At 40.2% G+C, this 18,792-nt stretch overlaps 3 protein-coding genes across 6 annotated transcripts; 2 read left to right on the forward strand and 1 right to left on the reverse strand.

The window, feature by feature from the left end:
• The first annotated feature begins 1,189 nt into the window (after positions 1–1,189).
• LOC116258932 (uncharacterized) lies at positions 1,190–7,586 on the forward strand. Of its 3 annotated transcripts, none has more exons than XM_031636430.2 (11): positions 1,190–1,989; positions 2,695–2,952; positions 3,100–3,342; positions 3,485–3,631; positions 3,844–5,330; positions 6,032–6,105; positions 6,212–6,293; positions 6,368–6,493; positions 6,635–6,741; positions 6,898–7,058; positions 7,168–7,586. In XM_031636430.2, exons 1-11 carry the CDS (start codon positions 1,549–1,551, stop codon positions 7,405–7,407), a joined length of 3,366 nt encoding a protein of 1,121 aa, XP_031492290.1. In that variant the 5' UTR covers positions 1,190–1,548; the 3' UTR covers positions 7,408–7,586. The 3 variants fall into 3 exon arrangements, 2 of the variants coding, with proteins under 2 accessions (XP_031492290.1, XP_031492291.1); XM_031636431.2 differs by having other exon boundaries at positions 1,850–1,989; positions 2,720–2,952; XR_004173836.2 differs by lacking the exons at positions 6,898–7,058; positions 7,168–7,586 and having other exon boundaries at positions 6,382–6,493; positions 6,635–6,656.
• A 4,067-nt stretch (positions 7,587–11,653) lies between these two features.
• Positions 11,654–12,904, reverse strand: LOC116258706 (prohibitin-3, mitochondrial). The gene has a single exon (XM_031636031.2). It carries the CDS (start codon positions 12,747–12,749, stop codon positions 11,895–11,897), a length of 855 nt encoding a protein of 284 aa, XP_031491891.1. The 5' UTR covers positions 12,750–12,904; the 3' UTR covers positions 11,654–11,894.
• Positions 12,905–13,599: 695 nt separating this feature from the next.
• Positions 13,600–17,315, forward strand: LOC116258704 (F-box protein SKIP28-like). Of its 2 annotated transcripts, none has more exons than XM_031636028.2 (2): positions 13,600–14,354; positions 16,363–16,605. In XM_031636028.2, exons 1-2 carry the CDS (start codon positions 13,770–13,772, stop codon positions 16,381–16,383), a joined length of 606 nt encoding a protein of 201 aa, XP_031491888.1. In that variant the 5' UTR covers positions 13,600–13,769; the 3' UTR covers positions 16,384–16,605. The 2 variants fall into 2 exon arrangements, with proteins under 2 accessions (XP_031491888.1, XP_031491887.1); XM_031636027.2 differs by having other exon boundaries at positions 13,604–14,354; positions 16,533–17,315.
• Positions 17,316–18,792: the final 1,477 nt, after the last annotated feature.

Here is an 18,792-nt window from a genome sequence, read left to right on the forward strand (position 1 = left end):
CTGCTATTAATACATGGTTTTTAAATATAGGGTTTGCTAGAATAATGAATGTCATATCACACCCTTGTAGCTAGAACTTGGGATGGGCGTTTGATTGCCCCCAGCCTAAGATCCCCGTGTTTTGGAATCCATGAATTTACTTTCCCCACTGGTAAGGCCTCACATTGAAAAGTTTAGTCTCGTATTGAAAACTCTGAAAGATCCTTAAGAGCTTCATTCTTATAAATCCATGGCTTCTCTTCATTGTCAAGACTTGTTTCTACTGAAAACCTTTGCATCTTTGTTGGACATATACTTTTGGTTGCAATAAAAGTCGGGGGACTAAACCTCTGCAACTTTTTACTTCAAAAGACATTCAAGAGTTTATACAAGGAGTTGTTAAGTCGTTGGCTGTTTTATTTTTTATCCTTTTTAAGGTTATGACTGAAATTGCTAGAAGATGGGTTGGAGTCTGCTAGACCAAAAGTTAGAGTCTCGTACGAGAGTGAGTCGAGTCATTACAGTTGTTACGCCTCTAACCTTAAATCAAACATTTTATTTAATGTAAAATGGTAAAATTGGGATTTCTAAGTGTTGATCTTATATTTGACATAAGATCCGCAGTTTGGAAGACCTTGGATTTTATGGTGGCTCTTTTGCCACATCAACAAGAACATTTTGTATCAAATCTATAGTAAATCTATTGATCAAATTTGAAGTAATTGAATGCCTCATTAAGGGACATTTGTTAGTCTCGAAATTCAAAATATTCATGATTTAAGGTCAAACTCTTCGTTTAAATCCCACATTTTTTTAATGTAAAGAAGTAAAATAAAGATCTTAAATGTAAATCTTAGTTCTGACCCAAGATCATTAGTTTGATGAAACATAGATTTTACCATGGATGTTTTGTAATATTAGCAAAAAAAGCATGCTACGTCAGATCACATGAGATCTACAGATTTAAAATCTTGAGTAATCAAACACCGCTTTAACAGTCATTTCTCTTCCAAAAGAAGAAACCAAGAAAATGCTGGTAAAATGACATGCAAATATTTTTTCAATTTATTAAATACAGGATTATGATAAGGTAAGCAGCTAGTTTTGGTTGAAGTGGAAAACCGAATGAAAATATCGGGAATGAATTTGCCGAGCACAAGTTAAGTAGATGAAAAACGGATGTTAATCGCCTGTAAGTAAGAAGGCGAAAACCTTTGGTAAAGATTCGTCTCGTTTGACGACAGCCCACCTCCCTCTCTCTCTCTCTCTGCGCTTGCCAGCCAGGCGGCGGTGGCGAATGCTAACAGGGGAGAGCGTTACAGGAGAGGACGAGGTGGAGGAAGACCGGAAGAAGGGAATGACCGACGCGTTCCTCCAATTACCCGTGCAAACACAAAAGGAGATGCCGCATTTTCACCCTCCCCCGCCACGCGCCAATGATTAGCAGAGAGAGAGAGAGAGAGAGAGAGACGGGAGGCCAACGAAACGGAAATGAGGGTTTCTGAACATTCTTAGGGAGGTGACTCTCTCCCTCTCTCTCTCTCTGTGTCAGTCCCTCGGCGGTGAGGGATGGCGATCGTGACGGGGGATAGGTACTTGGAGTCGCTGGAGCGGTTCGTGGGGAGGCAGGCGGGGCCGCTCCTCGACGGCAGCATCGTCCTGAAGCTCAACCCGGCAGGCCTCCACTACGTGCAGTCGCGGATCGAGGCACTCGGGGAGTTGGAGGCGTTGCTGGCGGCTGCCCCCGTCGACTACCTCCGTGCCTACGTCTCCGACCTCGGCGACCACCGCGCCCTCGAGCAGCTCCGCCGTATCCTCCGTCTTCTCACTTCCCTCAAGGTCGTCTCCGTCCTCCCATCTCCCGCCAGGGATCCCACGCCCCTCTCTCTCCTCTCCTTTGGCAGGCTTAAGGTGTTGGAGTTCCGGGGCTGCGACCTCTCGACGTCGACGGCCCGCGGCCTCCTCGCCCTTCGGCCCACCCTCGAGAAGATTATCTGCCACAACTCCACGGTTATCTTTCTCTCTCTTCATTTTTTTGTCCGTGCATGAATCCATTCTGGGTGTGAAGCAGGGAATTTTAATAGTTAGAATGAATCTTATTTTATTGTTTGGAAAGAGTTGGAGATCGCATGCAGCGAGAGTTGTAATCTTCAGAATTTTTATTGCATTTGTGTGTCGATTCTATTTGAGATTGTTGGTTACCTTCAGTTAAGTTAAATTCACCTGGATATTTTATAGTGAGGCAAGGAATCGGACGACAACTTTTATTAATATTTTTTTTATCAATTTAGTCGTTTTCCTTTATTTGAAATAGAGTACTAATGAGTTTACGTTTAGCCGACTCTATTGGTAAACAAGTGTTCATGTTCCTGGGAAACTTGGATTTCGCCTCTGCCTCTTTAAGAGCTTTCTAGTTTTGTTTTTATCATTTTGCTTCATCTTTCTCTGATTCTATCGCTTTAGTTAAGAAATTCTATCGCTTTAGTTAAGATAGACATTCTTTTTGCAATCTTTATTACGGAATTTGGTTTTCTGATTCAAATGCCATCTGCAGGTCGATGTATGATCTATCATATAGGCTTTTTTATTGTGATTGTATCTCTGTGTATTGCATGCTGAATTTTGAGGACAAGGTTGGAGATAGTAATTTGCTCATTGCTGCCATTTTACCTGCCTTTTTTTATTGCAAGATAGTGAAGTTGCTGTTTTCTTTAGGATGCTCTGAGGCATGTATTTGCAGACAGGATTGCAGAGATTAGGAAATGTCCTCCCTGGAATCGGTTAACTACTGTCTCCTGTCCATGCAACGGTCTTGTTCTCATGGACGAGTCTTTGCACTTGCTTCCAGCAGCTGAAACACTGGACCTGAGCAGGAATCGATTTGCAAAAATAGATAATCTAAGTGGGTGCACAAAATTGAGATACCTGGATCTTGGATTCAATCATTTGCGAACAATCTCTTCTCTCACTGAGGTGGTTTCCTTGGATAGTCTCTTGTTCATCTTCCTGTTCCTATTGTTATCCAGTTTGCTGTCTTTGTTTTTTGATGAAAATATGAGGACTAAAATACTTAAGCTGATTGATTAAACTTATTTTAGGGGTTTCATATTCTGCTTTTAGGTGTCCTGCCCAATCGTTAAGCTTGTTCTGAGAAGCAATGCATTGACCAGTTTACGTGGCATCGAGAATCTGAAGCTGTTAGAAGGGCTTGACCTTTCTTATAATATCATTTCAAAATTTTCAGAGATCGAGCCTCTTGGAAGTCTGCCATTCCTTCAGAATCTGTCACTGGAAGGCAATCCTATCTGCAATGCACGATGCTACCGAGCCCAAGTGTTTAGCTGCTTTACTAATTCTGACAGAGTAAGTTGTATTGTCTTCATTTTTTCTCTGTTATTTGGCTCTGTAACTATGATTTACTTTCTTATGTCAATAGCTTTTTTGCACAGATTTACTAGTGGAAATTTCTCATTCTGCTCCTTTTCATATTCAATATGTTATATAGTTAAAACTAGATGAAAAAGGAATGGACAACAATGATTTCTGGAAAATGAAGATAATTCATTCTGGAAGACAGGGAAAGCCTGCGGGATATGGATGTTATGCTCCTGCAACCGAATCTGAACAAAAAAGAATCTCTAATGCCAACAAGGTAGGCAGTTTGTTTCAGATATCTGGAAATTTCTTCAGACTTTTCTTTTTGGAAGGCAAAATGCAGCTACATACTTGAATTATTTCTTACTTGCTTCTTCCTTCGATTGGAAGTGGTTTTTTTTGTTCGTGTTTTCCATTTCCGCTTGAAGCATGGATAACTCATGTGTAATATTCATTGTTGCTTATTTTTCGTTTTTCTTTTTGCTTTAGAAAAAGCTGTCCCGCATTGCACATATTGAAGATTCAGTGCACATGCAAGTTTCTGGTTCAGGGACTGTTGGTCAGGAATCACTGAATGTTGAGGATTACAGTAGACATGAGACAGGTGAATCTGAAGGTGAAACAAAATTGTTGGCATCATTGAGTAGACACGAGTTGATAAAGAAAGAAAAATCTGCTTCTCAGGTGGGAGATGTTAATAAATCATTGGATCAGGACAGAGAGGAATTGATGGAGCAGAAGGAAAGCCCAAAATTAATTTCTAGGAGAAAGAAGTGCATGGAAACTGGGGACAAGAATAAACAAGGCGAAAGCACTAGCAGTAGTAGTTTGGATGCCATAAGAGCCCCAGCACATGATGATCGTGCTGACATACTAGCTTCAGATGGTTTCCTGTCCAATACTCCTGTTGCACATATAAAGAACCGGTATTTTGTTTCTTGTGGTGAACCTGGGTTTTCTAATACCATGCAAGATGGCATGAATCTAGAGAGTAGTTTTGTGCATTTCAGTAATTCAATGGCCACATCCCCAGATGATACGAACTACCAGAGAGAAAGCTTGTTGTCATCATTGACAGATATTGATGAGATAATGGAAGCACATCATGTGTCTACTTTTCCTGGTTCACCACCATATTATAATGAAGGCATGTTACATCAACGACAAAACTTGGAGGAAGAATTTATGCAGCTATCAGCTGGTTGTGATTCTGTTGTGTCCTCCGATAGTGACACTAGTTCCATGAGTACCAGTGACAGAAACTACTGTGTAGATAATGGCCTGTTTCTCCATTCTGATGGAGTAGATAATGGTGAAACTCCAGAAGAAAGTATTTCCAAACATCCAAATGATGAATTCTTTTACAATACTTATTACCGCGGATGGCATGGAGATCTATATTCGAGGAAAAACGGCAGACTGCAAACATCTCATCCGGAAGCTATTTCTGATATTGTGAAAGCATTGGGAGACGGTAGTGCCAAAACATCCTGTACAGATGATTTATTGGCTAATGCTGGTGGAGGTAATCATGATGTCAGTCAAGACATGCAATATATGGAGAAGGTAAAAAACAAAATCGAACCAAAGAGAAGGATTATTGCGCTGTCAAAAAAGACTCTACAGAGAGGAAACAATGAACTTCTAAGACAGAAATTACATGGTGTCCCAGATATTTCTGGGATTGATATGGAAGAAGATTACGCATTAGCGCCTATTTCTAGACAGAATGGTCATTTGCAGTGTCCTGCAGATTTTAAGCATGTTTTCATGAGTCAACCTGGACATCTGCCCATGTTTGAATCCATTGGTTCGACATCAAAAATTACTGTTGATGATTATTCCACCTTAATTTCAGATGAATTAATGAGGAGCTATTTCAATAGCAAAGTGTCACAACGTCAAGCTTCTGAGACTTGCCAAGAATATGTATTTTGTTCTTGTATACAGATCAGCCATCAAGGCCTAGCTGAAAGGTACAGAGTCTTTTAATACGTGTTATAACAGATTGGTCAGAAAGTATAAACCTCTTCGTTAAAAGCTGCATTTATATGCTTCCTAGGACTGCCTGCATGGGGTACTGTGGTTTTCTTTTCTTTGTATTTGTGACATTTTAAAACATTTATGAAGGGCTCCCTTAGGCTTTGATCTTTCGAACCCTTCCAGTTGTTCTTCCTAGTCAACACTATACACTTAAACATGTCAAAACTTCTATAGGTCTGACATACATCAATACTCCCTGCTGTTGAATTTTTAGTATCAACTTCTCTCTCTCTCTCTCTCTCTCTCTCTCTCCCTCCCTCCCTCCCTCCCTCTCTCTCTCTCTCTCTCTCTCCCTCCCTCCCTCCCTCCCTCTCTCTCTCTCTCTCTCTCTCTCTCTCTCTCTCTCTCTCTCTCTGTGATACACACACACACATACAAGTATTCTGAGCTTCGAGTGTTTACTTGAGACGTGAAGAATCTCGGTAGATGTCCTGTATGTAACACCACTTTGTCTTCTAGAGGTCAACTTAGACTTGTGTAAATTATTGGCAGATTGTGCATTCTTCATATATCTATGTAATGTTCTGTATATTAAAGGTTATAACCAGATATTGTAGAAATTGATGGTGAATTGTAGAAATTGATGGGGAGTGGAGTTCCTGACTAAAAAGTCTTTGTTCTTCCATCTTTCCAGCGAGGTGTCCATAGTATTGAGCAGTGAAAATAAACTGTATGTGCTCCATCTATCTGCAGCAGAACAGATTCCAGGTTAGTATTTAATTTGTACTTCCATTTGTGCTTTGATATAATCTTTTGCACAAGTTACTTCATCGTGTTTAATTCATGTATATATTTGATTGGTTTCCTTTTATAGGGGTGGCGTTTGACGTAGCAGCTTGCCACAGGCTGGGAGACATCAAGGATATTGTTGTTGGAATGGGATTACTGGTCTTCAGGTAGGCAATATTGAACTATTATGGGGTCAGGACAAGCTTTTTACGCCTATATATAACTTAATCCTTGGTGATAGGGTGCAAATTACAGGGGATAACACATATTTATTGGTGACAAAGACTATTCAGAAGTCAAGGGCATTGCTAGGCTTATTATTGGCATCTGAATCCAACAGTACAGCTGAAAGATGTACCATAAAAAGGTATTCTTCACTTGATGAACTTTCGGATGTGCTTTTATGTTTCTGATTATATTAACACGTATTAATGTGGTTTTCTCCTCTTTTCCTTAACTTCTTTGGGGGGGTTTGAGCTGAGTCATAGTGTTTTACTTTAAATTGCAGTTGGGAACAGAACCAGATAAACTTGTTCGATAGTCATATTTGTGGTGGCCTGAAAGTGAGCATAAATCTCTATGCCATGCTCCTGTTTTGGCATGAAAATGGAAAAGGTGTGTTCCTTACTAACTAACAAATACCAGAATGAGGCTATGTAACAAGTGATTCAATAAGAAGTCTCTTGCTGAATTCATGAGGAAATTTTATCCTGTTTTAACAAATTACCTGGCTGCTGGCTATACACCCTCTAATTATTGAGATATTTGCAGGAGAGTCATGGATTATAAGATCAATCATTCTGATTGAAGGATATATCCTTATTTGCATAGAGGATCTTCGACAGTTTGGCTTGTTTAATGGTGATTGTGGAGCACCAAGGCCATACTTTTACCTTGATTCCTGCTGTTCTATTTGTGACATATCTGAGATGGTACTTTTCTCCACGCCATATATTTGAAAGCTATTGTCATTTTGGTCTTTTGAGGTTTGTGAGAGTTTAAAGCTGCTACAAATTCGGTATATGGTCATATTGATATTAGGTTATCGAGCAAAAAGGAAGTGGGTGTGTGACCTTACTATTGGACCGCGTTACTGCCCCTGAAAAGATGCACTTATCAGGAGGGACCGAGAAGAAAGAAACGGTGAAGAGTGGAGGTGCCCTCCTTACCTGGAGATTTAAGTGGTTCTCTGAAGAAACCCTGCTCAATTTCGTAGCTTTGGTCAAGGCGTTGTATGCAGGAACAACTTTATCTCCGCTTACTGTAAAATATGCAACTTAAATATTGTAAATCATTTGTCTAGTCTTCATTTGATTCATTTTTTGATTGGTTGTTTTCGCTGTTCTCCTTTTGTTGTTCTAGTTGATCATTCTTGGTATTTTTTTTCTTGTTATCATAAAAGTGCTTTTGTAATAGTAATGTGTTCCTCAATAATTCAGTAAATAATAAAGTTTTGTACATGTGCAAGGTTGGAGGTTCATGCAGGATTGCAGGGTTTCTAGGTTGGTGACTAACAGAACGTTTTCACATTTTGCGTCTACATGAAAGTGGGGTTCAAAATATACCTTTGGCCTGTACAAGCTTACGTTTTACCCTAGTTCCTTGAGCTCCTCCATCTCTGCGAGCTTTGGAATGTTATTTTTCCTTATCAGTCAGGTAGAAAAAAGATAGGGTGGATCCATTTTTGTCCTTCCCTTTTTTGATGAAGCAAAACACCGGTGTTGGCAATCAGGTGTACAAGAAAGGCAAATCGGGTAACCGTCCAGTTCTTAACCAGTCAGACTGAAGAATGTTCAGGGGTTAGTGCCAACTAAAATGTTTCCCACCTACTTAGGTGATTGGTTTAAGACGTTAAATTTGAAGGCCTGGCCTATTGTTGAATACAGAAGGTGAAGGAAGACCAATCAGGCCTCATGATATAACACGCAACAGGATTTGTATTACAATATATTAGAAAGAGGGGGTCGCACTTGCAACGTGCGTCTTCTCCATGAGGTCAAAACATCCAAGAGATCGTGCCAACCCTTCCGGTCGGAGGCTTCCATGAACGTCGATAGATTACCAGCTACAACAATGTAACGTTCTTCTCCCTATCAATTTTAGATCGATCTACAAAATTTCGCACGTCTATAATCTTTTTGTTCAACTCGAATGTAGACGAATAATCAATTGCAGCACTAGGTCGTCTAAGAGACGAGACAAAGAACATCAAGGCCCAGTGAAGGAGGATGATTTTAGTTTGGCATGGTTTACCGCATTCATCGAATACATGAAATGAGTCGTAAGACAACAGATTCGTTGAGAACTTGGGAGAGTTGATCTAGTAGGCTGCCTCCTGATCTCTACTTGTCAAATTGATTCAGTTCCAAATGAATGTGCATCCGTTATAATGATACCTTAAGGTTCCGTTTAGAGTTCTCATAGGTAAACAAGTAGAGTTAAAAAAAAAAAGTGAATTTGACGAAGGTTTTTTTTTTTTCCCTAAAGCATGCACTCGCAATCAGAGAGAGAATATCAAGGCCGAAGAGAATCTTATTTGAGTCAAACCTGACTACATCACAAGCTTCTGTCTATTGAATAATTTAAAAATTTTAATAACACAGCAATTTGATTTTTTATATGAAAATGTCCACAATAAGTATCGCATCTGATTGGCTCCATAAAATAAATTTCAGGAATTGGCAAACAATTATTTCTTTCATCTTTTAAAATTTGTGCACTTACTAGTTACTTGTTCATGCCTTGTTTCCCTGGGTGCTTTAGGTTTATTATTCTTAAAGCCTACAGAATATGGTATGTCAGAAGCAAGTGATGTGATAAATCACTAAACCAGACAATCCTCTAGTTTGACCCTTCTTACTAATTCAGAAGTAAAGCCAAACTTCGAGGCTTGATGAAATACATAAAGCATATGCATTCACATAGAGGTTTATGACGAAATGAACACAGCAGGTTGCCACTTCATCTCTGTACAAAAACCACATGTTTGATGCATACGATCAAGACAAACTCTTTGGAATTTGAAATTGTAAGAATCTCTGAACCCCCAAAAAAAACACACCATACCACTTGACCAATTACTTGCACACCATCACCACCACTGAACTACCCTTAAGAGCTTTCCGTTTCCTACAGGAAATGCTGGCACGGTTTCACACCTACATACTAGCTTTTCCGAAATTCAGTACACGAGCACTTCCGAATTAGAAGAATCTGGAATGAGTCTCTGAATAGCTCAAATCATATAGCATCAGATACCATGACCAATTTAGGAATGCCTATGCAAGGAATATGCACCTAATCCATCTATGCTGTAATACTTTTAGTACTTCACCATGGTTTCTGGAAAAAGGCCATAATTTTTTGTAAGCTAAGATCAAAACATTGCAATTAATCCAAGGGAGAATCATTTCATAAAAATAAATGATGACATTAACTAAATAACCTGAACCAAAGGAAGAGAAGCACAACTGACATGTGAAGGGATTGAAGTAACAGGTTCACAAAGGATATCTGCAAAGGTTAAACCCGATATAAGTGGGTGGCAACTTTCAGCCACTCAAATGTTCACGAACACAATCTAAAAGCACAATTTGCTAATATTGATCAACCGGATCTATTAGCACACCAAAGCCTTAAAAGAAGCAAACTGCCAGCTGCTACCACTATCCACAGGTCGATTGACAATTCATATGCTCTTCACACTTTTAGCTGCAACAAATTCTGCAAAGTCATTCCTATGCTTTCAAGGCTACCATGTTTTCGTTGACAAAAAAGTATTAAATATTAGCTATTTGAGAGGTTGCTCATGAACAAGCAACATTTCGGGTGCATTCCGCTAACATGCAAATTACATGTCAGTTATAGTATAGATATGATTTCCTTAAAGATACTCATAAGCCTGTTATTTTGCTAGTGATCTTGCTAGTGTTTCTTCCTTTGATTTCTTTTTAACTACAAATGCCTGTTATAAAAGAGGCACCGCCAATTCAAAAGGCAATTAAATTAGGCTCCTAAATATCAACTCAGCAATACAGCAAAAAATGTTGACAATTGATTAGTTCATTAGTTCAATTATAAAAATGTACTTTTCTTATATCCAAGAAAAACACACAAAAACAAACTCAAACATGCTGTCGTTCTGTCTAACTTGTCAAAATCGCAAGTCCAACAGAGGTCAGTCGAGGCCTTAAAAATACTATTTGGGACTAGTAGAAGCAAGTTGGTTGACCACAATGAAATCAATAAATAGGCCTAAAAACAGAATATTTGAAGTGATAAAAATAATAAAAGACATAAAATATCATTATCAGTGAACTAACCATGATTCAGCCACTGCCGGTGACAAACTGAAATTTAGGTGTCTAATACTACTTGTATATATGGAAAAATATATACATCCATAAGCCTCAATCTGGAAGCGAGTCTAAATCCAGAAAAATAAGAAGTAAGGAAACATATGGTGTGTCCGTGTTTCATAACAGTTTTTTTAACTTGTAAAAGCTATCCTACTCTTAGAAAAGGTAGAAAAAGAAAAGTAACCAGACTTAAATTAAATGGGGACCAAACCAAGTTTTCAGTCACAAAATAGTCGTGATGAGTCAATCTAGTTGGCAAACTAGTTGCGCAAATAGGTCCTGATGACTGTCAAGCCGGGGCCTCGTCCAGACCACTGACTAGACTGACTCGCCAAACACTGTCAACTTTGACAACCAAGCGTGTTCTATTCAAACCAAACAAAACAAAGTTACAAAATCAACAACTAGATTATTCATTCAGTTCAAGCTCAATTTTGAGAAAAAAATGTATAACTGAAGAATTTAACATTCTTCATTCACATTAAGTAAAAAAAATCTAATTAAATCTTATAATGTCCGTGCCTCGCTTATGTACTTCCACAAAAATTTAAAAGACCTCAACAATCCCTACCTAGTACCTCCATCTAGCAAAAAAATCAGGAAGCAACAGTGAACAGCATACATGTCCCTCAACTTACATTTTTCCTTTTCACTTTGAGAACTGACAGATCTTAAAAACTTGAGAACAACATTTGTACTATATATACATATATATGTATATATATAGTGCAAATGTTGTTTAGAGAAATATTCAAAACAAATTGCTAATATTAGCATTTGCCAGTAGAAAAGCATGTGGGTCCAAAATGAAGTGCATTCCTAGCATCAAGATAACTAAGTAGTATACCTTGCTCTAGTCCTTCACACATTAATCTCATCTCATGGTTTTCGATTGTTCGACAGTGTATGCCCCAATTACAATCGTTGGCCTAAACAACCTTATTCTCCAAGTTCATAGACACCATCAAACGCAAAATAACCTTCGTTAATGATCTAGATTAACACCAATCCACACAAATACCCAAAAAGGAGAACAAAAGCCATTCAAAAATACACAGAAGTTTGAGCATCTCGGATTGACATTAAACGTGGCAAGAAAAACAACAGCAAGAGCCATATGATCCAAGAGAACATAAAGGAATATAAAAATGGATCTAACAGCGAGAGAATTGAAACATCCAAGACAATGTAACAGTAATTATTAGGAGAAAGAAGTTCATTTTTGTTTATATTCATCACATGATTCCATACCTCAGTATTTTGCATCACAAGTAGAAGCAAGGAAAAGCAGCCTCGAAAATTGGCCACTGGATTCAAAAAAGCCTTACCAACAGAACCAAGTGACCGGACAAAGAGCGAATGAAACGAAACGGACAAAGCAAGAAAGGACGACGGATAGAGAGCGAAGAATCAACGTCCCCCAATCCCGGCAGTCGGATTGAGCGCCATAAGCATCTGGTTCCCCCCAGGCAGGTATGCAACATTCGGCGACTTGGCGAGGGTGGCAGCGATCTCCCTGGAGGCCTCTATCCTACGGAGCTCAATGAGGCCCATACCGGCGGCTGAAGTGGCGTCTGAGATTAGCTTGGCGGCCTCGCTTTCTCCCTCCGCCCTGATAATCGCAGCCCGTCGTTCCTGTTCAGCCTTAGCGACCACGAATTTCGATCTCTCCGCTTCCTGCTGAGCGACCTGCTTTTGCTCGACGGCCCTGGAGAACTCAGGGCCGTAGGAAAGGTGGGTGATGGCAACGTCGTCGAGGACGATGTTGAAGTCGCGAGCGCGGCGGATGAGTGACTCGCGGACGAGGGCGGAGACGTGGGGCCGTTCGGTAAGGAGCTGGTCCGCGTTGAACTGGGCTACGACAGCCTTGAGGACCTCGTTTCCGATCGACGGCAGCACCTTTTCATCGTACTCGAGGCCGAGCGTCTTGAAAATGGCCGGAAGGCTGGTGACCTGAGGCCGCGAGAGCACTCTTAGGGTGAGGTTCACCATCTGGAGGTCCTTCGTGCCGGAGATGGAAGAGAACGTGTGAGGGCGAGTACGAATGTCGAAGATGTAGGGCTTCTGGAGCCAAGGGATGAGGAAGTGGGTGCCCTCATCCGCCGTTTCGTCCAGAACCCCCCGGAACCGATCGAATAGCACCGCCCGCTCACCACCGTCCACGGTGTATAGAGAAGCGCTCAGAAGCGAGGCGCTAGCGCCCAGACCGATCGCCGCCCGCGCAACATTCGTCAGGAACGACACTGCCGCCTGGCTGCTGCCCATTACCGCTAGCCCTTTACTCTTTCTTCTTCTTCCTTTCCGAAAGGGCAAATCAGAAGCCCTAGAGCTTTCCGTTCTTCACCTTCTCCTTCTCCTTCTTCTCCCGAGTAAACCCTTAAACCCTAATCTACAAGACCAGGTGAAAGGGTCTGCAATGGTTCTGATTACTATAATGTACAAGACCAGAAGCCTGTATTACGAAAATACTGCCTTTGTTTCTTGCTCCGCAAGATGAGGTGTCAAAACGGGACACGACATTGGATTTGGATTAGATTGAACATTTGATGTAATTGGATTTGGATCTTGGATTTGAACATTTAACTTCACATGGGGCTTACCTTAAACTTACGATTCTAACCAAATTGTGGATTTGAGAACGTAAACTTAAGATCATCGTTATGCCCAATGGTGAGAAACCTCGCTTACCCGAAAAGTTCATTGCTTTCTCCCGTTGTTGTTGTTGTGTGTTCGTATGAATCCAATCATGGAGATATTGGGATTCTTCGATGCTAACCCCTGCGTCAATCCTTCAAACGAAGATGATGGTAGGTTTATAAAACTCTACATTAGTGTCATGTATTTCGTGAATTTACTTCATTTTCTGCAACTGATTCATCAAGCACTAACAATTATTCCGCTTCTTTTGAAATAAATGACACGAAAACTATGTTTAATGGTCTCTAATTTGTATGAAAAGTTAATTTTAAATCCATGAACAATTAGTAGATCTCTTAGTTAGGGATAAATTTGTTTTATTCGAGGTCATGAAAATTCACTTGAAGCTTGTTATTTGGAAATTTTGATGAAAGGCACGCCTTATTAAATCAATTCCAAAACTGTGACGCTGTCTCAGAAAGGGCAAATCAGAGGCATGAAAAATGAAAAATTCCTAATATAAACGACCCCGAATTTTGAGGCCAGGGTCTTCTTGATAAGACATCAATTCTTCCAAAACTTCGGTCGCCATTCCGTCGGATTGCGGCCGCTGAATCTATTCTTCGGCTTCTACCCGTCACCAGCTACATGGTTTCTTCTCTGCACGACGCTCATTGCGCAGAAGAAGAAATGAGAGCGAACGACGATGTCAATATCCCATTTGGGAAGGAAGCGACGGATTTGGTTGAGGTACAGGATAATTCCGATGCGTGCGACCATCACAAAACTTCAAAAGCCTCTTTTCCGGACGGTTTCCTTATCGCGGACGAATCGTTCCTAGCCTCAACCTCATCGGATTGGACGCCTGGAAATCCAAGCCGTCGGAGCTCGTCTGAGTCGGATTCGAGGTCGGATCGCTCCGGGGAGGCCATTGTTGATCCGGGTGTTCCTCATGAGGGAATGTTCTTCGTCCTCGCCTATCTAGAGCTCAGGGATCTCTTATCCGTCCGGAAGGTATGCAGATCCCTGAGGGACGCGGTTAACGGTGACCTGTTGCTGTGGCGGGACATCTGTGTGGACCGGCCATTGAGTTGGAAGCTGACGAACGACGCCCTAGCGCAGATAACAGGAAGGGCACAGGGTAACCTTCGGTCATTGACATTGAGGAGTTGCTGGATGGTGACTGACGTTGGTCTCCACAGAGTGATAGCTGAAAATCCACGCATCTCTGAGGTTAGCAACCGAAGTTCCTTATTAGAAACTTGGTATCTTCATATTTTCGTCTTTTCCATAGTGCCATGACGGTTGAACAGCAAGCACAAGTAAATTGCTGGGGAGACCTTTTCTCGTCCTGTTTATGATGGGTCTTCCATTAAGACATGATGGAATTTGCGGATGTTCCCTTTGCTGTCTCTATTCAACTGAGTGATGATTATAGTGGTGGACGAACCATGCGTTTTCATGTAAAATGTGAGGCTAACGAGCATTCAGAGGAAAAGAAACTTAATCAGGCAACTATTTTTCAGATGTATCAATACTATATCGCAGTCTCAACTGCTTATATAATCTTTGCAGACTTGTTTGATTTTAATACGGAAAGATTTCCCATCATAATCTCAAAGCTGAACGAATTATACAGAAGAATAAGTTGGAAGAAAGATGTTCTGGGCCTTCTGGCGTTGCATATTGATGTTGTAAGTTGGAATTAAATATCATTATTGGCTGACTTGAGACTTGAGAGGTGAAGAAAATATTGAGCAATCAAGGTGCTAGTGGTTGTGAATCAAAGTCCTGGTTGTTGCTCTTATGATGGAGAAATGACGTGTCATCACCATGTATGCATCATATGCATCATTCACCTTTACGTCAGTCAGCTTAGGCACATTCTTGAAAATCAACAAATATGTAGAAAAACCATGTAGCGGTCACTTGCAGTTGAGATTGTTAGTGGTACATCAAATTCTCAATTCATAATAACGAATGGTGCTATTACTGAAAATGAAATACTGAGCCTTTCATTTCACGGAAGTTTTGATTAGAATTGTGCGAGCATCAACAGAGCAGCATTGCCTCCCATAGTCCCGTTTGAGTTTCTTTATGACGCCCTGAGGCCCCTGACCCGGTGTGACCTTCGTGGCTTACTGAACTATTGGCGTTGTATACAGAAAGCATTGATGTGCTGCGAGAAACTATCTTCCTTCACTATGTCTGAGAAATGAGAATAGCATTTCCCTCCAGAAAGATAATGAAAAACATAGTGATCGACTGACGTTTTAAGTGGCGCATCTCTTCAATACTCATCCCACCTGATACAATCCTAGACTTTTTCGGAGTCTTTTGTTATAATTGTAATTGTTGTTCGTAATAGATACTTTAAGTGGATGCTTAAATTTATTTCTTGCTCCAGAAAATTCAGAAAGCAGTATTTGGTAATTTACAATCAATTGGACAAAGAAGTCAATTTTCAAGTATGCTGTAAAATCACATTTGCTTGCCATTTTAAGATTCATTCTGATTCGTTGCATAGATAGGCCGTTCACCTTCTTCCTATCAATATTTGACCTCCTGAGGTAGCATGATGAGGATTGGCTTGAAAGCAGGGAGGAATTTATGAATTGAAATTTCCTAGTACTGAAGATGTCATTGCAGTTGCTCCGTGCCATCTCCTACTATGGGAATGCTGAGATTTCCTTACTCTGGGAGATCAGTTGCGTAGCCTCATTTTAAAGCTGCATTTTGATTCTCTCTACTTGTTACATGGAATCACTTTTTCGTGGCTTTGTCTCAACCTGAGAGAGAGAGAGAGAGAGAGAGGTTGTTTTGCGTTGTGTCACGCTGGCACTCAAAAAAAGTTACCGATGATTAGATGTCCTCTGAAGGCACGAAAACAAGGATAAACCAATGAATACGCAACAGTCACTACATATACAGTTTATCGTGCACGATGAGATCTTTCCTCTAATATACAAACACGATGGTTTCCATATGTAGCACTTTTGGCGGCTGTCTGTATGTCTTGGAAAGACATTCTCCAGTTTTAGTTGTTACTACTGCAAGTGTTAATTGTCTTCTTCCCTCTTCTAATGGCGTCTTGCTTTATATTTTTCCTTTTGCTTTTTCCTATGTACTTCAACAACTGGCTTGGAACTGTATCCTAGTACTTACCTGTCGTGCACTTCTTTCTCCTGCTTCTTGTTTCCATTTCGTACTCATTTCTTATTTAATTATCTGTTCTTTTTAGGCTTTAATGTCCACAGATTAAATAGCAAGGAAGGGTGGTTGGATATCGGGATTGTTGAAGTAGACTTATCTTTCAATCTATTTCAAAACCTCAGGGCCTTTATTACTTGAGAGTGTTAGTAGACTTTGCCTTCTTGTTCTGTTATTTTACTTCATCTCCTACTGGTGTAGATTTGCCTACCCGGGTGTGTTCATGTTACTGCTGATGGTATAGTGAAAGCAGTGAGAACACTTGCTGGCATAATGGGTGATGGTCCACTTCCCTTGAAGCGCTTGGCTCTTCATGGCCTTCAGAATCTTACTGCAGAACACGTTGGCATCCTGAACTCAATGATAAAGCATAGCCAACAGAAACAAATGCATAGATATTATGGCTTCAGCCATTCTTTCACGCAAGGAAACGATCACCATGGTGTGATTGATGTCGATGTCTGTCCAAAATGCGAGAAGGTGAGCCTCATATTTGATTGCACGAGGAAAGAATGCATGGAGAAGAGGCATCATCGGCTCCTCCAATGTCGTGGGTGCTCGCTCTGTATAGCAAGGTGTGATGATTGTGGGGGTTGCCTCAGATGGGATGAGTTTGGACAAACCTTCTGCGGAGATCTGTTGTGCGAAAAATGCTGGTTGCAGCTCCCAAAATGCAGGTTTTGCAATCGATCTGGTTGCCGCAGGAATGTGAATCACTCATTGATGGAGACTGAAACTGGGCCCATCTGCCAACATTGTTGCGATTCAATCAAGAATTGATTCTGTGCGCTAGGTTTCAGAGGTGACAATCATGTGAGCATGCAACTTCAGCTGTACCGAGTGTCAGACCTTGTGGTTTTTCTCCTGCAAGAAGACACCATAGAGCTTCGTTTGGAGCTAAATTTTGTAGATACAAACGCCCCTTTCCTCTTCCAGACGAATTTATATAGCTTTTGCAGTATAAAATACTTATCTTCTTGTTTCCGACAATTACGTCGTTGATGTTCCAGAGATGGCATCCAAAAATGGGAGTCCCCAGATTATGTAGATTCATCTTTTTGGGTAGTTTGGATTTAAAATCAAATGTTTCATGTAGTCGCGAGTGAGTAATTTTGTAATTGGATGCATTTTTAAGTGGTAGACTGAAGGTTCCAAAAAGAAAACAAGCCAAATCGACGGGAAAATTTGTGCAGGAAATTGAAACATACTCGCTTTTCTTCAGTACAAAAATTAAAACATACGAATAATTTTATAAAGCGGGAAAAGGAAAAGAAAAGGTATTGCATTGACCAAATTGTCGATTTTTTGTCTCTCTTTTTCTTTTTTATGGTAAAAGTTTGCATGTCGTGTCAGTGTTCAGAGATGAGAAGTTGCCATCCAAGACAGTTTGGCTTGCCGCATGTATCAGACGTTCGATTTATATACGGAACGTGACGAGTTAGTTTCGATTCAATTCTTAGACAAATTCGAATTTGGGTTAAGCTTCTCTTACTGTATCTAATGGGTGTCCGTTTTCTACGGATATCCAGCTTCACGTAATTACATGCAAACTAAAACTTGATTTGTTTGTGTTCTGTACATCCAAATTTGGACTCAGCTCATCTGATCATCACCTGAACCATCTGCAACCCTATCAAGAAAAGAAAGAATGTGGAGAGAGACGCTAATGTGGATGCAGTTTTTACTAATAGCAAACAATTCCCCTTTGAATCTCAATAATCGAAGTTGCTTTAATAAGGGATGGCAACGGATCAGATTTGAATCAGATATACACTTAACAACATCTATTTTTTCTGGATTTTGAATTCATATTTAGACAAAAAAATGTTGTGTTTGAGTCTGAATCCCAAATCTGATTCATAATCCGAATCCAATCTTTGAATTGAATTTAACTGATTTCCAAAATGTAAGAGCATTGAATATAGGATATTTATTTAAAACTAAATCCAATTCAAATCCATTTAGATATTTGTGTATATCCGAATCTGAATGCCATTGGTGTCATTTTTCAAATCCAACTCCGATCTGATTTCTTAATCAGATATTAATCTTTTTCCCATATCCGATTTCTTCAAAACAGTCCCGTCAGCTACTCTATCCAAATACTATATATTGGCATTCCTATCTTTAACAAGATATAGATGTAATTTGCATAAGGAGAATTGTTAAAGGTCCACCACTTTATCATCTGTTTTAGAGATACATGGTTGTCTGTTCTAGATCCCAAAAAACTTAATGCTTTTATAACTACTGGATTTTCAAAATGTCAACATCCTGAAATGATTCAAAAGGCCTGTCCTAATCTCATTAACCATTTAGAGTTCATCGACACAGTCCAATTGAAACGGCTGAGAGACCAAAACTGATGTGCAGGCTCTAACGAGAAGCTCATTACACCTGAAAGACTTTTAAGCAATGTATGCAGCTACTGTTGAAATGTCCCACAAAATATGAATGATTA

Source organism: Nymphaea colorata, chromosome 8 (assembly GCF_008831285.2).
Source record: "Nymphaea colorata isolate Beijing-Zhang1983 chromosome 8, ASM883128v2, whole genome shotgun sequence".
Lineage (NCBI taxonomy): Eukaryota > Viridiplantae > Streptophyta > Magnoliopsida > Nymphaeales > Nymphaeaceae > Nymphaea > Nymphaea colorata.

Excerpts from the sequence above, each read along its gene's own strand:
- LOC116258932 (XM_031636430.2), top strand. The coding sequence starts at position 1,549 with ATGGCGATCGTGACGGGGGATAGGTACTTGGAGTCGCTGGAGCGGTTC. Across the intron at positions 5,331-6,031 it reads CATCAAGGCCTAGCTGAAAG|CGAGGTGTCCATAGTATTGA; the intron begins GTACAGAGTCTT and ends CCATCTTTCCAG. Across the intron at positions 6,742-6,897 it reads TTGGCATGAAAATGGAAAAG|GAGAGTCATGGATTATAAGA; the intron begins GTGTGTTCCTTA and ends AGATATTTGCAG.
- LOC116258704 (XM_031636027.2), top strand. The coding sequence starts at position 13,770 with ATGGTTTCTTCTCTGCACGACGCTCATTGCGCAGAAGAAGAAATGAGA. Across the intron at positions 14,355-16,532 it reads AAAATCCACGCATCTCTGAG|ATTTGCCTACCCGGGTGTGT; the intron begins GTTAGCAACCGA and ends CTACTGGTGTAG.
- LOC116258706 (XM_031636031.2), bottom strand. The coding sequence starts at position 12,749 with ATGGGCAGCAGCCAGGCGGCAGTGTCGTTCCTGACGAATGTTGCGCGG.